The 12882-nt window shown below is 44.2% G+C and overlaps 1 protein-coding gene across 1 annotated transcript in view; it reads left to right on the top strand.

Annotated features, from left to right (window-relative positions):
* Positions 1 to 12882, top strand: part of dysf (dysferlin, limb girdle muscular dystrophy 2B (autosomal recessive)) — a 65007-nt gene that overhangs the window by 25257 nt on the left and 26868 nt on the right. The window contains exons 39-42 of the mRNA XM_080486854.1: positions 178 to 339; positions 5474 to 5657; positions 5743 to 5816; positions 8739 to 8798. Of these exons, the coding sequence (XP_080342980.1) occupies positions 178 to 339; positions 5474 to 5657; positions 5743 to 5816; positions 8739 to 8798 (480 nt within the window). The remainder of the gene's footprint in view (positions 1 to 177; positions 340 to 5473; positions 5658 to 5742; positions 5817 to 8738; positions 8799 to 12882) is intronic.

Consider the following 12882-nt stretch of genomic DNA (forward strand, 5'->3'; position numbering starts at 1 on the left):
TTTTATTACAAAAACAACCAACAGCGCCCACTAGTGGCCCGGCATGCCAACACATTACATCCTTTTCAGAAAGTTTCCGTGTAAAAAGCAAAACTTTTCGGAAATATAAACACAAAAAACCGGTAGATTTTTCACTTGAAACGTTGTGTAAAAGCATCTCTTCTGCTCCCCCGTTAGGTCTTAGCGTGGGGCGTTCGCAACCTGAAGAGCTTCCAGCTGGCCAGCGTTACCTCTCCCAGCCTGCAGGTGGAGTGCGGAGGCGTCACCGTCCAGAGCTGCGTCATCCGCAGCGTCAAGAAGAAGCCAAACTTCGACGTCAACACGCTCGTCCTTGATGTGGTGAGGACCCGGAGACGCGCCGTACCGTACGTGTAATCAAGCCCGGAGGCCAAATGAGACTCCCGCTGTGATGTGGTTGGCGTCCGCTCGTTTGTCTTCATCAGCGGAGCCACAATAACAGCCGAGGAGAGGCGCACTAATCTCCCGGTAGAGAAGCAATAACATCGACATGAGAGAGTCAACAGTTTTCTGGCTTTCAGACTTAAAGAGATGCAGGGTGGGGAACTTTTCCCATGTCTACCCGCGTATATATCACAGACAAGTCATAAAGCAGGGTGGAAACTTCTCCCCTGGGAAGAGTTCGAATGCTAACTTCATGCTTTTACAATCATGACTTCCAATTGTCCTCATTACTGTGGAAAGCCTCCCCTACTTAAAGTCAGAGTTTGAACTTTGAGGACTGAGTGAAGATTAGAACATGGCTGCTGACGGTGGGAAAATCTAAAGTTGCTCTAACGGGGAAAAAAAAAAAAATCTTTAAAATAGACTTCTGCACAGAGAATAAACCAAAACCATTTCCACTCATTTACGAAGTGCAGATTCCAGTTAGTGAAACAAAAGATTCTGGGATATCAAAGATGGCGTCACGGTAGCTTCAGTGAAAATATCAACATTTGACCGATTTAACCTGAAAGAAAATCCAGACTGTCTCTTTTAATCTCTTCTCCACTGTCCTGGAAGTCGGGACTGCGTCTCGCCGAGTGATGTTGAATATGAAGTTACTGTACCTTCCTATAGAACACTCTAGACGTTGCAGTTCTATGTGCACCTAACCAATCATAGTGAATTAACAGCGTGGCCAAAGGAGAAACGGGGGAGTTGAACCCGAAAAGAAACTCCACCTCCATGGCGTGGAAACGGTTTGGCTTTTCCCCCGATGACAAAACGTGATTTTCCTGCGACTGCCTGCCCGTGAGCCGACGTAATCTATGATGATGCGCCTCCTGCCCAGTAGGGGGAGAAGAAGAGCAACGCTGGCTCCAGCAGGACGTCGTTAATGAGTCCCACCATTTCTTCCTGCCTGTTTAAATTGCGCTTGTAGTAGCTGGAAGTCATTTAAATGCTTTCTGATCAAGTAAAACGATCCTCTAAGAAAAGCAGAACCGCAGCCTTACATGCTTGAGAAGCTGCTGTTCATTTCACAAATCACACGTTTCCTCAGAAACTGAATCAAATAGAATTGTCAACAGACGCCTGATTGGTCGGTCTAAGAAATTGATGTTTGAATAACACATCTGGCAGGAAAGTATAAAGTAATTACACTGGGGAAAAAACCAAAAGCTATTGAAGAAGATATTTCTGTTAAAATAAGAAAAAGTATGCTATTTGTTGGCAGCATTAAAGTTTTTATTAGTAGTTATAATTTGGGGTTTTAAATGTAGGAAAGTAGAAACTATAATTTTTGCCATTTTCGTGTAAACTGACGTTGCCTTTAAAGCATTACTGTGTAAACACAAAACTATTCTGGAACAAAGAATATTTTCACTTGAAGCGTTGTGGGAAAAGGACCCGAGTGATTCCTTGTCGTTATGAATACAGAAGTTACGTCCCTAAACTAGACATCCCCACCATTTTTCACAATCTCCTGTGAATATGTACACTTGATTTTTTTTGAATTAGTTGTTACCTTCATTGTTGAAAGGTTCTACTGATTTCCATTGTGACCGTCACCACCAGAGAAGGCAGGAAAACACGCTGCCCACCTGAAGGCCCACAGAGCATCCCAGCAGACACTGGACAAACCATTGAGTCGGACGACTCATGCTGCTGGATCGTTGTATCGTGGTGTACCTCTCACCATGATTCACATTCTGCGCTGGACTTCCAGTTAACAGTTTTCAACAACGACACTCATTTCAATTAATAATAGAATTCAGAAGCATTTACATAAAAACCCTAATCCACTGTCGTGCTCTTCTTCTCCCTGTGGAACAACCTGTGAAAGAAACCGTCTTCCTTCTTTTTGGATTCCTCCTCTGTCTGTTTCCTCTCTACTTCCGACTCTCTCCGGTCGACGTTCTGGGCTTCTTCCACTCGTTTTCGTTTTTTTTCTCTGACTCTTGCCCTTACTCTTGGCGAACAGCCTCCAGAAGCCTCTCTTCTTCTTCTCTTTGGTCATGATTAGGTCCCCAAAGACCTTGACGACCTCCTCCAGCCAGATATTCTTATCATGGAGGATCTTCATCTCAGTTTGGAGGGCCTTATTCTTAGAGTTAAGAGTCTCATTCTCAACACTGAGGTTGTTTTTCTCAGTCCGGACGACCTTATTCTCAGCACGGAGCATCTCCTGCTCAATACGGAGGGACTTCCTCTGAGTGTGGAGGAACGGCATCTCCATCTCACAACAGAGGGTCTCCTCATTCTTAATGGTCTCCTTCTCAGTCTGGAGGTTCTTCTTCTCAGCCTTAAGGGTCTCCTTCTCAGTCTGGAGGTTCTCCTTCTCATTCTTAAGGGTCTCCTTCTCAGTGTGGAGGTTCTCCTTCTCATTCTTAAGGGTCTCCTTCTCAGTCTGGAGGTTCTCCTTCTCAGTCTGGAGGTTCTCCTTCTCAGTCTGGAGGTTCTCCTTCTCAGCCTGGAGGTTCTCCTTCTCAGCCTTAAGGTTCTCCTTCTCAGCCTGGAGGTTCTCCTTCTCAGCCTTAAGGTTCTCCTTCTCAGTCTGGAGGTTCTCCTTCTCAGCCTTAAGGGTCTCCTTCTCAGTCTGGAGGTTCTCCTTCTCATTCTTAAGGGTCTCCTCAGTGTGGAGGTTCTCCTTCTCATTCTTAAGGGTCTCCTTCTCAGTCTGGAGGTTCTCCTTCTCAGTCTGGAGGTTCTCCTTCTCAGTCTGGAGGTTCTCCTTCTCAGCCTGGAGGTTCTCCTTCTCAGCCTTAAGGTTCTCCTTCTCAGCCTGGAGGTTCTCCTTCTCAGCCTTAAGGTTCTCCTTCTCAGTCTGGAGGTTCTCCTTCTCAGCCTTAAGGGTCTCCTTCTCAGTCTGGAGGTTCTCCTTCTCATTTTTAAGGGTCTCCTTCTCAGTCTGGAGGTTCTCCTTCTCAGCCTTAAGGGTCTCCTTCTCAGTCTGGAGGTTCTCCTTCTCATTTTTAAGGGTCTCCTTCTCAGTCTGGAGGGTCTCCTTCTCAGTCTGGAGGGTTTCCTTCTCTGCACGGAGGGTCTCCATGGTGTTTTGCAGCTCCTTCATCCTCTGGCGCTCCTCCAGTGTGAGATCATTTATCACCAGCTCATCAGGAACTTGAACGGTTTTGTTACTATAAACAATTTTCAAGCTGAGAGTTCCCTGACTGCCTTCACCGACATGAAGGTGCATCCTGACAATCTCAGATGGAGTTCGGGCTATTTCTCTAATATGTCTCTGTGTTGAGAAAAAAAGAAAAAGAAAAAAAAAAATCGATTATAGGAGATTAAAAATGATGTTTTATGTTCTTAAAAAAACCTCCACGCCCCCACTTGGCTGTCACTCCGGAGTGTTTTCAAGTCGCTCATCTTAATCAACCCAAGCATAATATTCAAAGCAAGGAGCCTGAGCAGTCATTATTATTATATATCGTCTGAGAGTAACTTTCCGCTGAGTTTACGTTGGTGCCATTGCATTCCACCTAAGTGTTTTCCTACCAAAATCTACGCTGAAATATGGAAACACCGAGCCCATTTTTCCTACCGGCGGCTCCAGAGCGGGCTCGGGGAGTTTAATGTTAACAATATTAAGGTCTGAAGTTGATCACCTCTGTGTTTTATTATGACAGCTTTAACTGGAGGATGGAAATAGTCGCATATTTTTTTCCCCCCTCAAACACAGAATCCTCGCCTCGGTTTAATGTTAACAAGATTAAGGTCACCGCTTCGACCACCGCAGGAGTGTGACAGCCCCTTTCGACCGGACGGTGGAAATATGCACACGTGGACCGAGTCCAAGCATTTCATGTTAACAACATTAAGTCCACTGCGTAAGTGTTTTGCCACGGGGGCATAAGAAAATGTCATGCGCATAGTTTCCCTAAACGCGACCCTTTGAAGACGTCTAACCACCTCGCTGGGTTTATTGTGTGAGTTTTAACTCATCAGTCCCACTTAAGTCCTTTTTAATGAAGCTCCAGAGGTCAAATGGATCACAGTCGCCAATTTATTCTTTGAATCGCGATGCCCAGATGAGAGCCGTCACTGAAACATATTGTCTTAAAATGAGTCATTTATTTTTTCATTTCCACCGCGCACCTCAAAGTTCATAAAAGATACGGCTCCCCACATGGAAGCGTGTTACTGAAGAGGAAAACAACATGAAAACGGCTCCTCGTGGTACAAACAATAACCGAGTGGAACGCAGGGCCTCGATAGTTTAATACGGGAGGCGGGGGGGGGGGGGGCGCAAACATAAAGCCCAAGGGCCAAATCTGGTGCCGACGCAAAGTATGCTCATGTTTGAAACAGTTTTTATCAGTTCCAGAAACAACTCAACACAGAGCGGTGAAAGTTAGCGAAGTAGCATTAAAGCGATGGTTGAGGAAATCTTGCCGTATGAATAGTGACGCACCTCCCAACATGAGTCTGAAGGTGGAACTTTTCAAAAACGCTCTGTCATGTGGTACATTTTCTATTGCAAAATTTTAAACTTGCGTTAAATCATTAAAGTACTATGGCACCATGGCTGTATGGATATTACCGACCACGCGGCTGGCCGCGATCAGGAACACAAGCTAACGCTAAAGCTAGCAGTAAGTTTGTGACCGGTAACCTCTTTATCTTGATCTCTAAAGTTTATATTGGAGGTTCACTTTACCTTTTGGGATATCTGTACGAGCCGTTCATGCTTAATGTTGTCGGGTCGTTTAGTTTATTTAGATATTTTTCGTTGATGCATCATGTGGACACTTGATGGCGGTAATTAGACAGTTTGTATATGTAGAGTTCATGGGTGTCAGGAAGAGGAAGAGACAGGCAGGAGGAGGGCACACAGTTCTCACCAGACGAGGACAAAGAAAGGAAAACCCTGGCATGTTCTTGTGTAATTAAACCATCCACTAAACTAGAAATTCTGTTTACGGGTCTGCGTCAGTTCGGCCCTGCTCCACCTGTGTAGCAACGCCAATAACCGGACAGTGGGACCTCGAGAAGTGGTCTCTAATCTGTTTCCGTCATCTTTCCGAAGCGGCTTCCATGCGAGGAGCTCTACATGCCGCCCGTCATCGTCAAAGTCATCGACAACCGTCAGTTCGGGAGGAAGCCGGTGGTCGGTCAGTGCACCATCCGCTCGCTGGAGGAGTACCGGCGCTCCGAAGACGAGGACCGGGCCGCGGACGAAGAGGAGGTGGAGGAGGACGGAGGATGGAGACGTAAGACGATGAATGAATGAATGAATGGAGCAGTGATGGGCCAGTAATGTGTTTTAATCGTGCTGTTCCGTGTTTGGACGTGCAGGTGAACCGTCACACCTGATCTCTGAGGATGTGTTCATCGACATCGGTGATGAAGAGCCACTTGTGCCCGACCAGGTAAAACCTTCTGGGTACTTCCTTTCAATCGTTTCACTTCAGAGTCTGAGAGTCTCTCCATAACGTTCCCTGAAGATGACTGCCGTCACAAAGCAAACTAAACCTTCTGCCTTTTGGGCAAACGGCGGAGCGCAGTGATGCAGGGGAATACCATCCGCCCACTCTTAGGACCCAAACCGATTTGTGATTCGGCGTGCCACTGAAGCATCAACGAGAAAGCAACAGAAGAATCTGAAGTTATCCACAATTTTAGTTGTGCTGGATGAATGGACGCCGATATAAACACCACAAACACAATCGGGAACGACTCAGGCCTCGTTTGCACAACAACAAACCTTCGGTAGTGTTCTGGGCGTCCGTTTACACGACGGGCCGCTGAAAACGCAACTTTTTGAAAACACTCTTCACCCATCTCCGTTGTAACTAAAGGGTCAGTCGGTCATTTGTACTGTGGTCTTATTTTTATATGTATTTCCCCAAACCTCTGCATAATACGTTAAATGGGTGTAAAATAACACTGAATAAAGTACAGAAAAGTAAAGCTGTAGGTATTCTCCATTTAGCTGGGTATTGTGAACATACAAATACCACGTTTCTCCAATCAAGAACTTTAAAATTTGAGGACTTGATTCAATTCAGAACGAATCAATTCCTTTTTCAAATACAACTAAAAACTTCTTCCAACAAATATCCAAAAAACAAGTTTTGTACCAGAGAAGAAAAGAAATGTACCTAATAAAGGAGTACTTCCTAAAAATCTCTAAAAAACATGTGTGTTAAAAGATGTGGAGTGGAATTCTGGGATTATCTGGAGGATTACATCGAAGCCTCTATATAGCTTTTTTTGAACTGCACCAGATTATTAAACGGTACTTCCTGCATAAATATGCAAAGGTAGTACATAGCGGGAGCTCCCTTGTTGCTGTGTGCATTTCTGTGAAAGAAGCAAGGGGGCGCTACAGAGCTCTGGAGCTGGGTTATAACCAAATCCTCTCTTAGTTCTAGAAGCAAAGGTCTGGATTAGTTGTAATCAGAATGTGGGTTAATTACAGCAACTAGTTTACGGGTTACCTGTAAGAACTATGGTCGAGATTAGAGGTATGGGTGAGTTGTAACAATGGAAATGTAGAAGTCCTGAACACCGGTTACATAAACTAGCAGCTCTGACGTTTATTAGCAGACACATGCAACTAGTTTGTTTCCAATTCCGAAGGCATTAGTTTAATGGACGGCGGAGAAATGTCCCGATGAACCGCCGTCCTCTGATCTCCCCTTCTGCCGCGCAGAAACTTAGGATTAGAACTTTTAGTGGAGAAAGATTCTGTTTTCTTCAACTACAAATCAAACGTCGCGGCTCCCGGCTGAGAGGTCTGGTGGAAAACTACCTGTGGTTCGGTCAATGGAGAAAAAAGGCGGAGCTTGTCTGAGACTGACGGACTTCACAGCCAATCGGGAGAGAGGGTTTTGGTCCTGCGGCCAATCAGGCTCAGAATGTGTGTGAGTGTGTGACGGTGGTGTAGTTGTAGTTGTGTACCTGTAGAATACTTTTCTTCTACAAGTTCTACTTTTATAAGAGCTCAAACCTTTTTCACCAATAATACCTCCGTAATTCATTAATCTGTTCTTTCTTTCTTTCTTTCTTTCGTTCGTTCGTTCGTTCGTTCGTTCGTTCGTTCGTTCGTTCGTTCTCTCTTTCTTTCTTTCTCTCTTTCTTTCTCTCTTTCCTTCTCTCTCTTTCTCTCTCTCTTTCTCTCTTTCCTTCTCTCTCTCTTTCTCTCTTTCTTTCTTTCTCTCTATACATCTCCATTCATTCATTAGTTGGTTGATTCATTCATTAAATGTTTATTATTTCCTGTCTTCTAGTCTTCCTCATTATTCTCCCTTCATCTTTCACTTATTATTTTTGTTCTTTATTTATTTGTTTGTTTGTTCGTCGCCTCGTTTTTTCTCTAACTATCGGGAACGAACGTTCTCTTCACCAAAACAACGGAGCTCTCAGGAGAGAAACTGCGCCGCTCCACTACGGCAGATTTTTGTGTCTTTCTTCACGGTCTGATGAAGAAACCACGTCCGCCGACATTAAACCTCCTCTTGACTCTGAACCGCTGCTGCAGCTCATTACAGCCTTTCTTCGTCTTCATCAGAGAGAGGAAGGTCGTGTTCAATTAGGAGACCACGTTATTCATCATTATTGGTTTTTGAAAAAGAAAAAAAAAAAGGTTTCGTCAAAGGGGGGGAGGGGGGGGGGGGTGCATAATGGCACCGGCCTGTAAACACACACCAGTGTGTGTGTGTGTGTGTGTGTGTGTGTGTGTGTGTGTGTGTGTGTGTGTGTGTGTGTGTGAGCCAACGAGAACGAACAGGGGCCGAACAAACTGTGGAATCAGACTGCGGCTCCTGAATCGTATTCAAAGGAGCAGAAAGATCAGTAGCTGCAGTCGTCGTCGTCGTCGTCGTCGTCGTCGTCGTCGTCGTCGTCGTCGTCGTCGTCGTCGTCGTCGTCGTCGTCGTTGTTGAGTAAAGGTGAAGGAGTGAGCAGGAGGCAGCGGGGATGAACGAGAGGATCTAATTCAATATATTTCAAAATATATTCGTTGTACTCGTTCATTTGACGCAGAAACTTTTCACGAGACAGAAGAGAGGAGTGAAGGTCGCGATTCTAACGTTGATTATTTCAAAATAAAAATCTTGAGGGAAAAAGGTTTTTTGCTCTGTATCGGTTTGAAAAAATGACTTTTCTAATTTCTTATTTCTTAATGAGCTTAAACTGAATATAAAGGTGATCTATAAGCATAATTTTTTTTTTTAACTTTAACTCTTGGAATGTGATGGTAATGATGTGGCTAACTCTAACCCGCTAACCTGAAAGTGTGTGTGTGTGTGTGTGTGTGTGTGTGTTTCTGTGTTTGCTGTACTTTGTAGTTTGCAGATGGAACCTCTTCAGCTATCATTAACCTCTCAACCTCTAGTTCCAGCCTCCATGTAGGTAACACGCTCACCCTTTAACTCATTTCACTCATTCATGTTCACCAAAACGTCACGCCATGTATTTACTGGGAAAGCGAGGTGCCGTCAGAACATTCTATTTCCAAACCATTAAAAAGCCGTCAGGGTCACGGGGGACGATAAGGCAACCGGAAACCCTAATACTACTTCTTAAAAACACAATACCATTGTGAAAAAGAAAAAAAAAAATACTATTGCTTGTAATCCTAATCCCATTGTCCAAATATCCAATGTCAATGCTTGAAAATGTAATACCTCTAATTGAAAACCCAAATCCTATTGCTTAAAAATGTAAACCTATTGCCTGAAAATCCAGTCCCAGTGCACGGAAACCAAATTGCCATCGCCGACAGACCCAGTAACACTGCCTTGAAATGCAGTACCATTGGCCGCAAACCCAATACTATTGCTTAAAAACCCAATACCAATCCTGGAAAACGTAGTACCATTGCTTGAAAAGATAATATCAATGCTGAAAATCCCAATATCCTTGAAAACCCAATACCAATCCTTGAAAACCTAATACTCTTTCTGGAAACCTAGTACCATTCCTGGAAAACCTAGTACCATTCCTTGAAAATGTAGTACTATTCCTTGAAAGGATAATATCGTTGTTTAAAATCCCCATATCCTCGCTCAAACATTCCAACATGCAGTAAAGATATACTAGGAAAAGTACATTTCCATATCCTTTTGCATACAAAGCAGCTGTACTGGTTCTGAAGTGTTTTGGTACTATAAAAGAACAAGTCACAAGTCTGACTCAACGGTCACCTTTACTTTGAAATAAAGTTTCTCTCGACATGCCACATACGTGAACATCGTTGCCGCGGCCCGTCGGACGATAAGAAGAAGTACATCTTGAAGTTTATGATCGCACCTCGTTTTCCTGGTTTTCTTATCACCACACTTCAGACTTGGGCGACTGGCAGCACGCCGGCCACGGGGTGCAACTCCATATACCAAAATCTTAACTGGTAGAGTCTCTGTTTGAAATATTTAATGTAGTAAAGTTGTATTTAAGATTGTTTTGTTCATTGAACCTGAGCAGTATTAAGCTATTTAGGTCCTAAATAACAAACCCTTGGACCTGGAATCACTTTTAATCACTGTTATTTAATCTGTTCTTTAATTTATTTTAAAGTCAGCGCTTTATATTAATGTTGGTTTAATCCGGAGACGTACTGTTTAGTTTAGTTTAATAACCCGAGCAGCTATAGCTGAGTGTGAAATCTGCACGTTGCTCATCTCTCATGTATTTTCTTCTGCGCCTCCCGTCTTGTCGTAGATCTGCTCACATTGGCAACAAATGGGCTTTGGATTTTATTCTGAAAGGTAGAGCGACTCACTTATTAATGGAAAATATGTCATTTGTGAGACCAAGCTTGTTTTGTAGGGTTCTATTTGAAAAGAACCCCTTTGTCTTACAAGGCTCGTGTTCTAAAGGAAAACAACCCACATGAAATTAAACAGATTTAGTTTTTTATCTGAACAGTTTGACAGAACCTCTCAGACCGGTTAAAGTTCTGGCACAGATCTCCGCTCTCACCGGTTTGACCCCACGTATTAGACGATCCCACTTTCTCACTTTTATTTGTGCCATTTTATTCGTCGTTTCAGTATTTTTCCCCAATTAATTTTCTTTTTTCTACGATTAATTTTTTTAAATCCATTGTTTGCAAATCCAGCCATTCTGGATGTTTTACATTTTTCAGCTGTCTGCTGGAGATGAAACAATTTTTTTAAAAATATCTATGGTGGAATGCAAATTAAATAAAATAGTTTATTTACTTCACATATTCTATTTGAAGGGTTAATTTGCACGCAATAAGAAAAGAGTGCATACCAGTGGCCGGCCGGAGCCGCGGGAAGATTATTTGTTGACGTTCAAGTCGGTAGCAGAGGCCTAATTTTACAGATCTATAGCCCTTTTCATGATTAAGCTTATTTTCAGTGAGCGACTGCTGGAAAAACATTGAGAGACGATCTGTAAGGAATGAGATTTAAAAAAAAAAAAAACTTTTTACATTTCTTGGTCTCGTCTCAGGAAAATACGTTGTAGTTTTATTTTTATTTTTTTCTTTTCTTAAACACAGCGAGCCGTGTGGTTCCAGAGGAAATCTGATCCCAGATCTGAATGGGAGACCACGCTCCTTGTTACATTCTTCCATTTTATTTTTCTAAGCCAGGTCAATTTGAAGACTCGGGCTGACCCGGACCAGACTGTGCACACAAACAGTGCACATCCAGTGGTGCTCGCGCTCACTCCGCCCTCCGACAGTAATTGGGGGGTGATTTCTTTCTCTCCAAACAAAGATATTTGTTTTATTAAGGGTCAGATATTGAAACCAGTCAAATTAAAGGCTCCACTTTCCGTCTGGCCCGGGCCAAAGTCAACAGAGCTGCTATAGATCCTCTATACCGCAACGCTCTGCGAGCAGACGGTTACAGGAGGACGAGGGAGGGACGGATAAATGGGTTAAGGAGGGAGAGGAGGAGACGAGAGGAGAATAGAAGGAATCAGAGAGGCTTTGAGGGGAAAAAGAGGAGGTTAATGTCTCGTGGCTCGCGCTTTCTCATGTGTTGTAAATCCTGGCTTCTTAATCTCTTCGGTCACTGCGAGAGAGAAAAAAAAAGACCCCGGTCATGGGCGTACGCCTGATGATTACCAGATTACCGCAGCTCACGGCGCTACTTCGCAGGGCGGCTTCCAAGGCGGATCAGTCAGATTGGGTTTCAGAGTTGGGAAAGTTTAAGAAAGGCCGGCTGTCAGGAGCGTCGCGGCTCCTCAGACCGCCGAGGCTCCGGAGGCCTCTGGAGATATCCCAGATCTAACGTCGCTCAGATGGAAAATGAGCGTCGGGTGTCACGTCTCATCGGCGGAATCCGCGGCTGATGACAGTATTTATCGAGGATAAAGCCGACCTCTGTGTTTTCTCATTTCCATAAACTCATTGGATTTGAAAAAAAAAAATGGAATAAAATCTGTCAGGTTACTTGCATATGTTGTGGTTTTTGTGTCGGCTCTGGCCGTCGCTGACGTATTTTCGATGAATTTTCGCCCCTTCAGAAAGAAATGTGGTTTTTACTGCCACTCTCCTCAGCTAATAATTCCCTATTTCCCTCTCGCTGCCAGAAAACGCTCAGGTTTGGTTAAAATCCCACTCTGGAATTGTTGTAGTTTGCCTCGGCTTCCATAAATCCGCTCGCCTTTCGAAAGAGAAAAACTAACTGAGGTGGCCTCGTGCCAGGCGACTTTGTGGCATTTTTTTTATTTTTTTGAGGGGGGGGGGGGTTTATAAAACACACATTTATGGCCCCATAATGACACTGTGACCAGAAACAAGATGTCAAAACAGCTTCCTAAATCATGGTTGTTTTTCTTGTTCCGCTAATTTCAGCCACAGGCTGATGTAAGCTGCCGTTCGCCTCCAGAATCCGAGCGCTGCACATACTTGTTGCCTCAAATGTCGACCGAATCTTCTCGATGACACTGGCGCTTTGCTCTTGGAAATCCCACTTTTGGCTGTGGAGACGTGAAGCCCTCAGAGCTGACATTATCAGAGCTTCGTCTTGCGTTCGGATCCAGCGAATGGCGGAGAGACGATCCGGCAGCAGAACGTTTAGCGGCTGAGAGAGTGGATATTTCCATGATGGAGACCAGGAGATGGCAGAGCTGAAGGCAGAAAGGCTGTTTGCACCCCGAACGGGTCATCAGTCGGGGGCGTGAAGAAAACGTTTAAAAACAAACCAAACCAAAGTCACGCAATCACAATGGCGACTCGTTTGGGGGCGCTATCGCCAGAAACGAGCACTGACCAGAGGCAAAATAAAAGCATGACGAAGTAGAAACAAGCTCATTGATTGGTCCGGACCAAAACAGGAAGTCCCGCCCCTTTAGGCTCGTGAGCTCCAGTTCAGAGTTCATGAACCATTTTTTTTTTTTGGTCCCTGAAGAGAACTGCCGTCCGAACACGCCTAGAGTCTCATGCACATTTATTTTTGAGTCGTCAAAATATGAGTACCCGTATAAAGGTACCGAGCATGCATACTCCTGGAC

Source organism: Lipophrys pholis, assembly GCF_963383615.2.
Source record: "Lipophrys pholis genome assembly, chromosome: 18".
In the NCBI taxonomy this organism is placed as follows: domain Eukaryota; kingdom Metazoa; phylum Chordata; class Actinopteri; order Blenniiformes; family Blenniidae; genus Lipophrys; species Lipophrys pholis.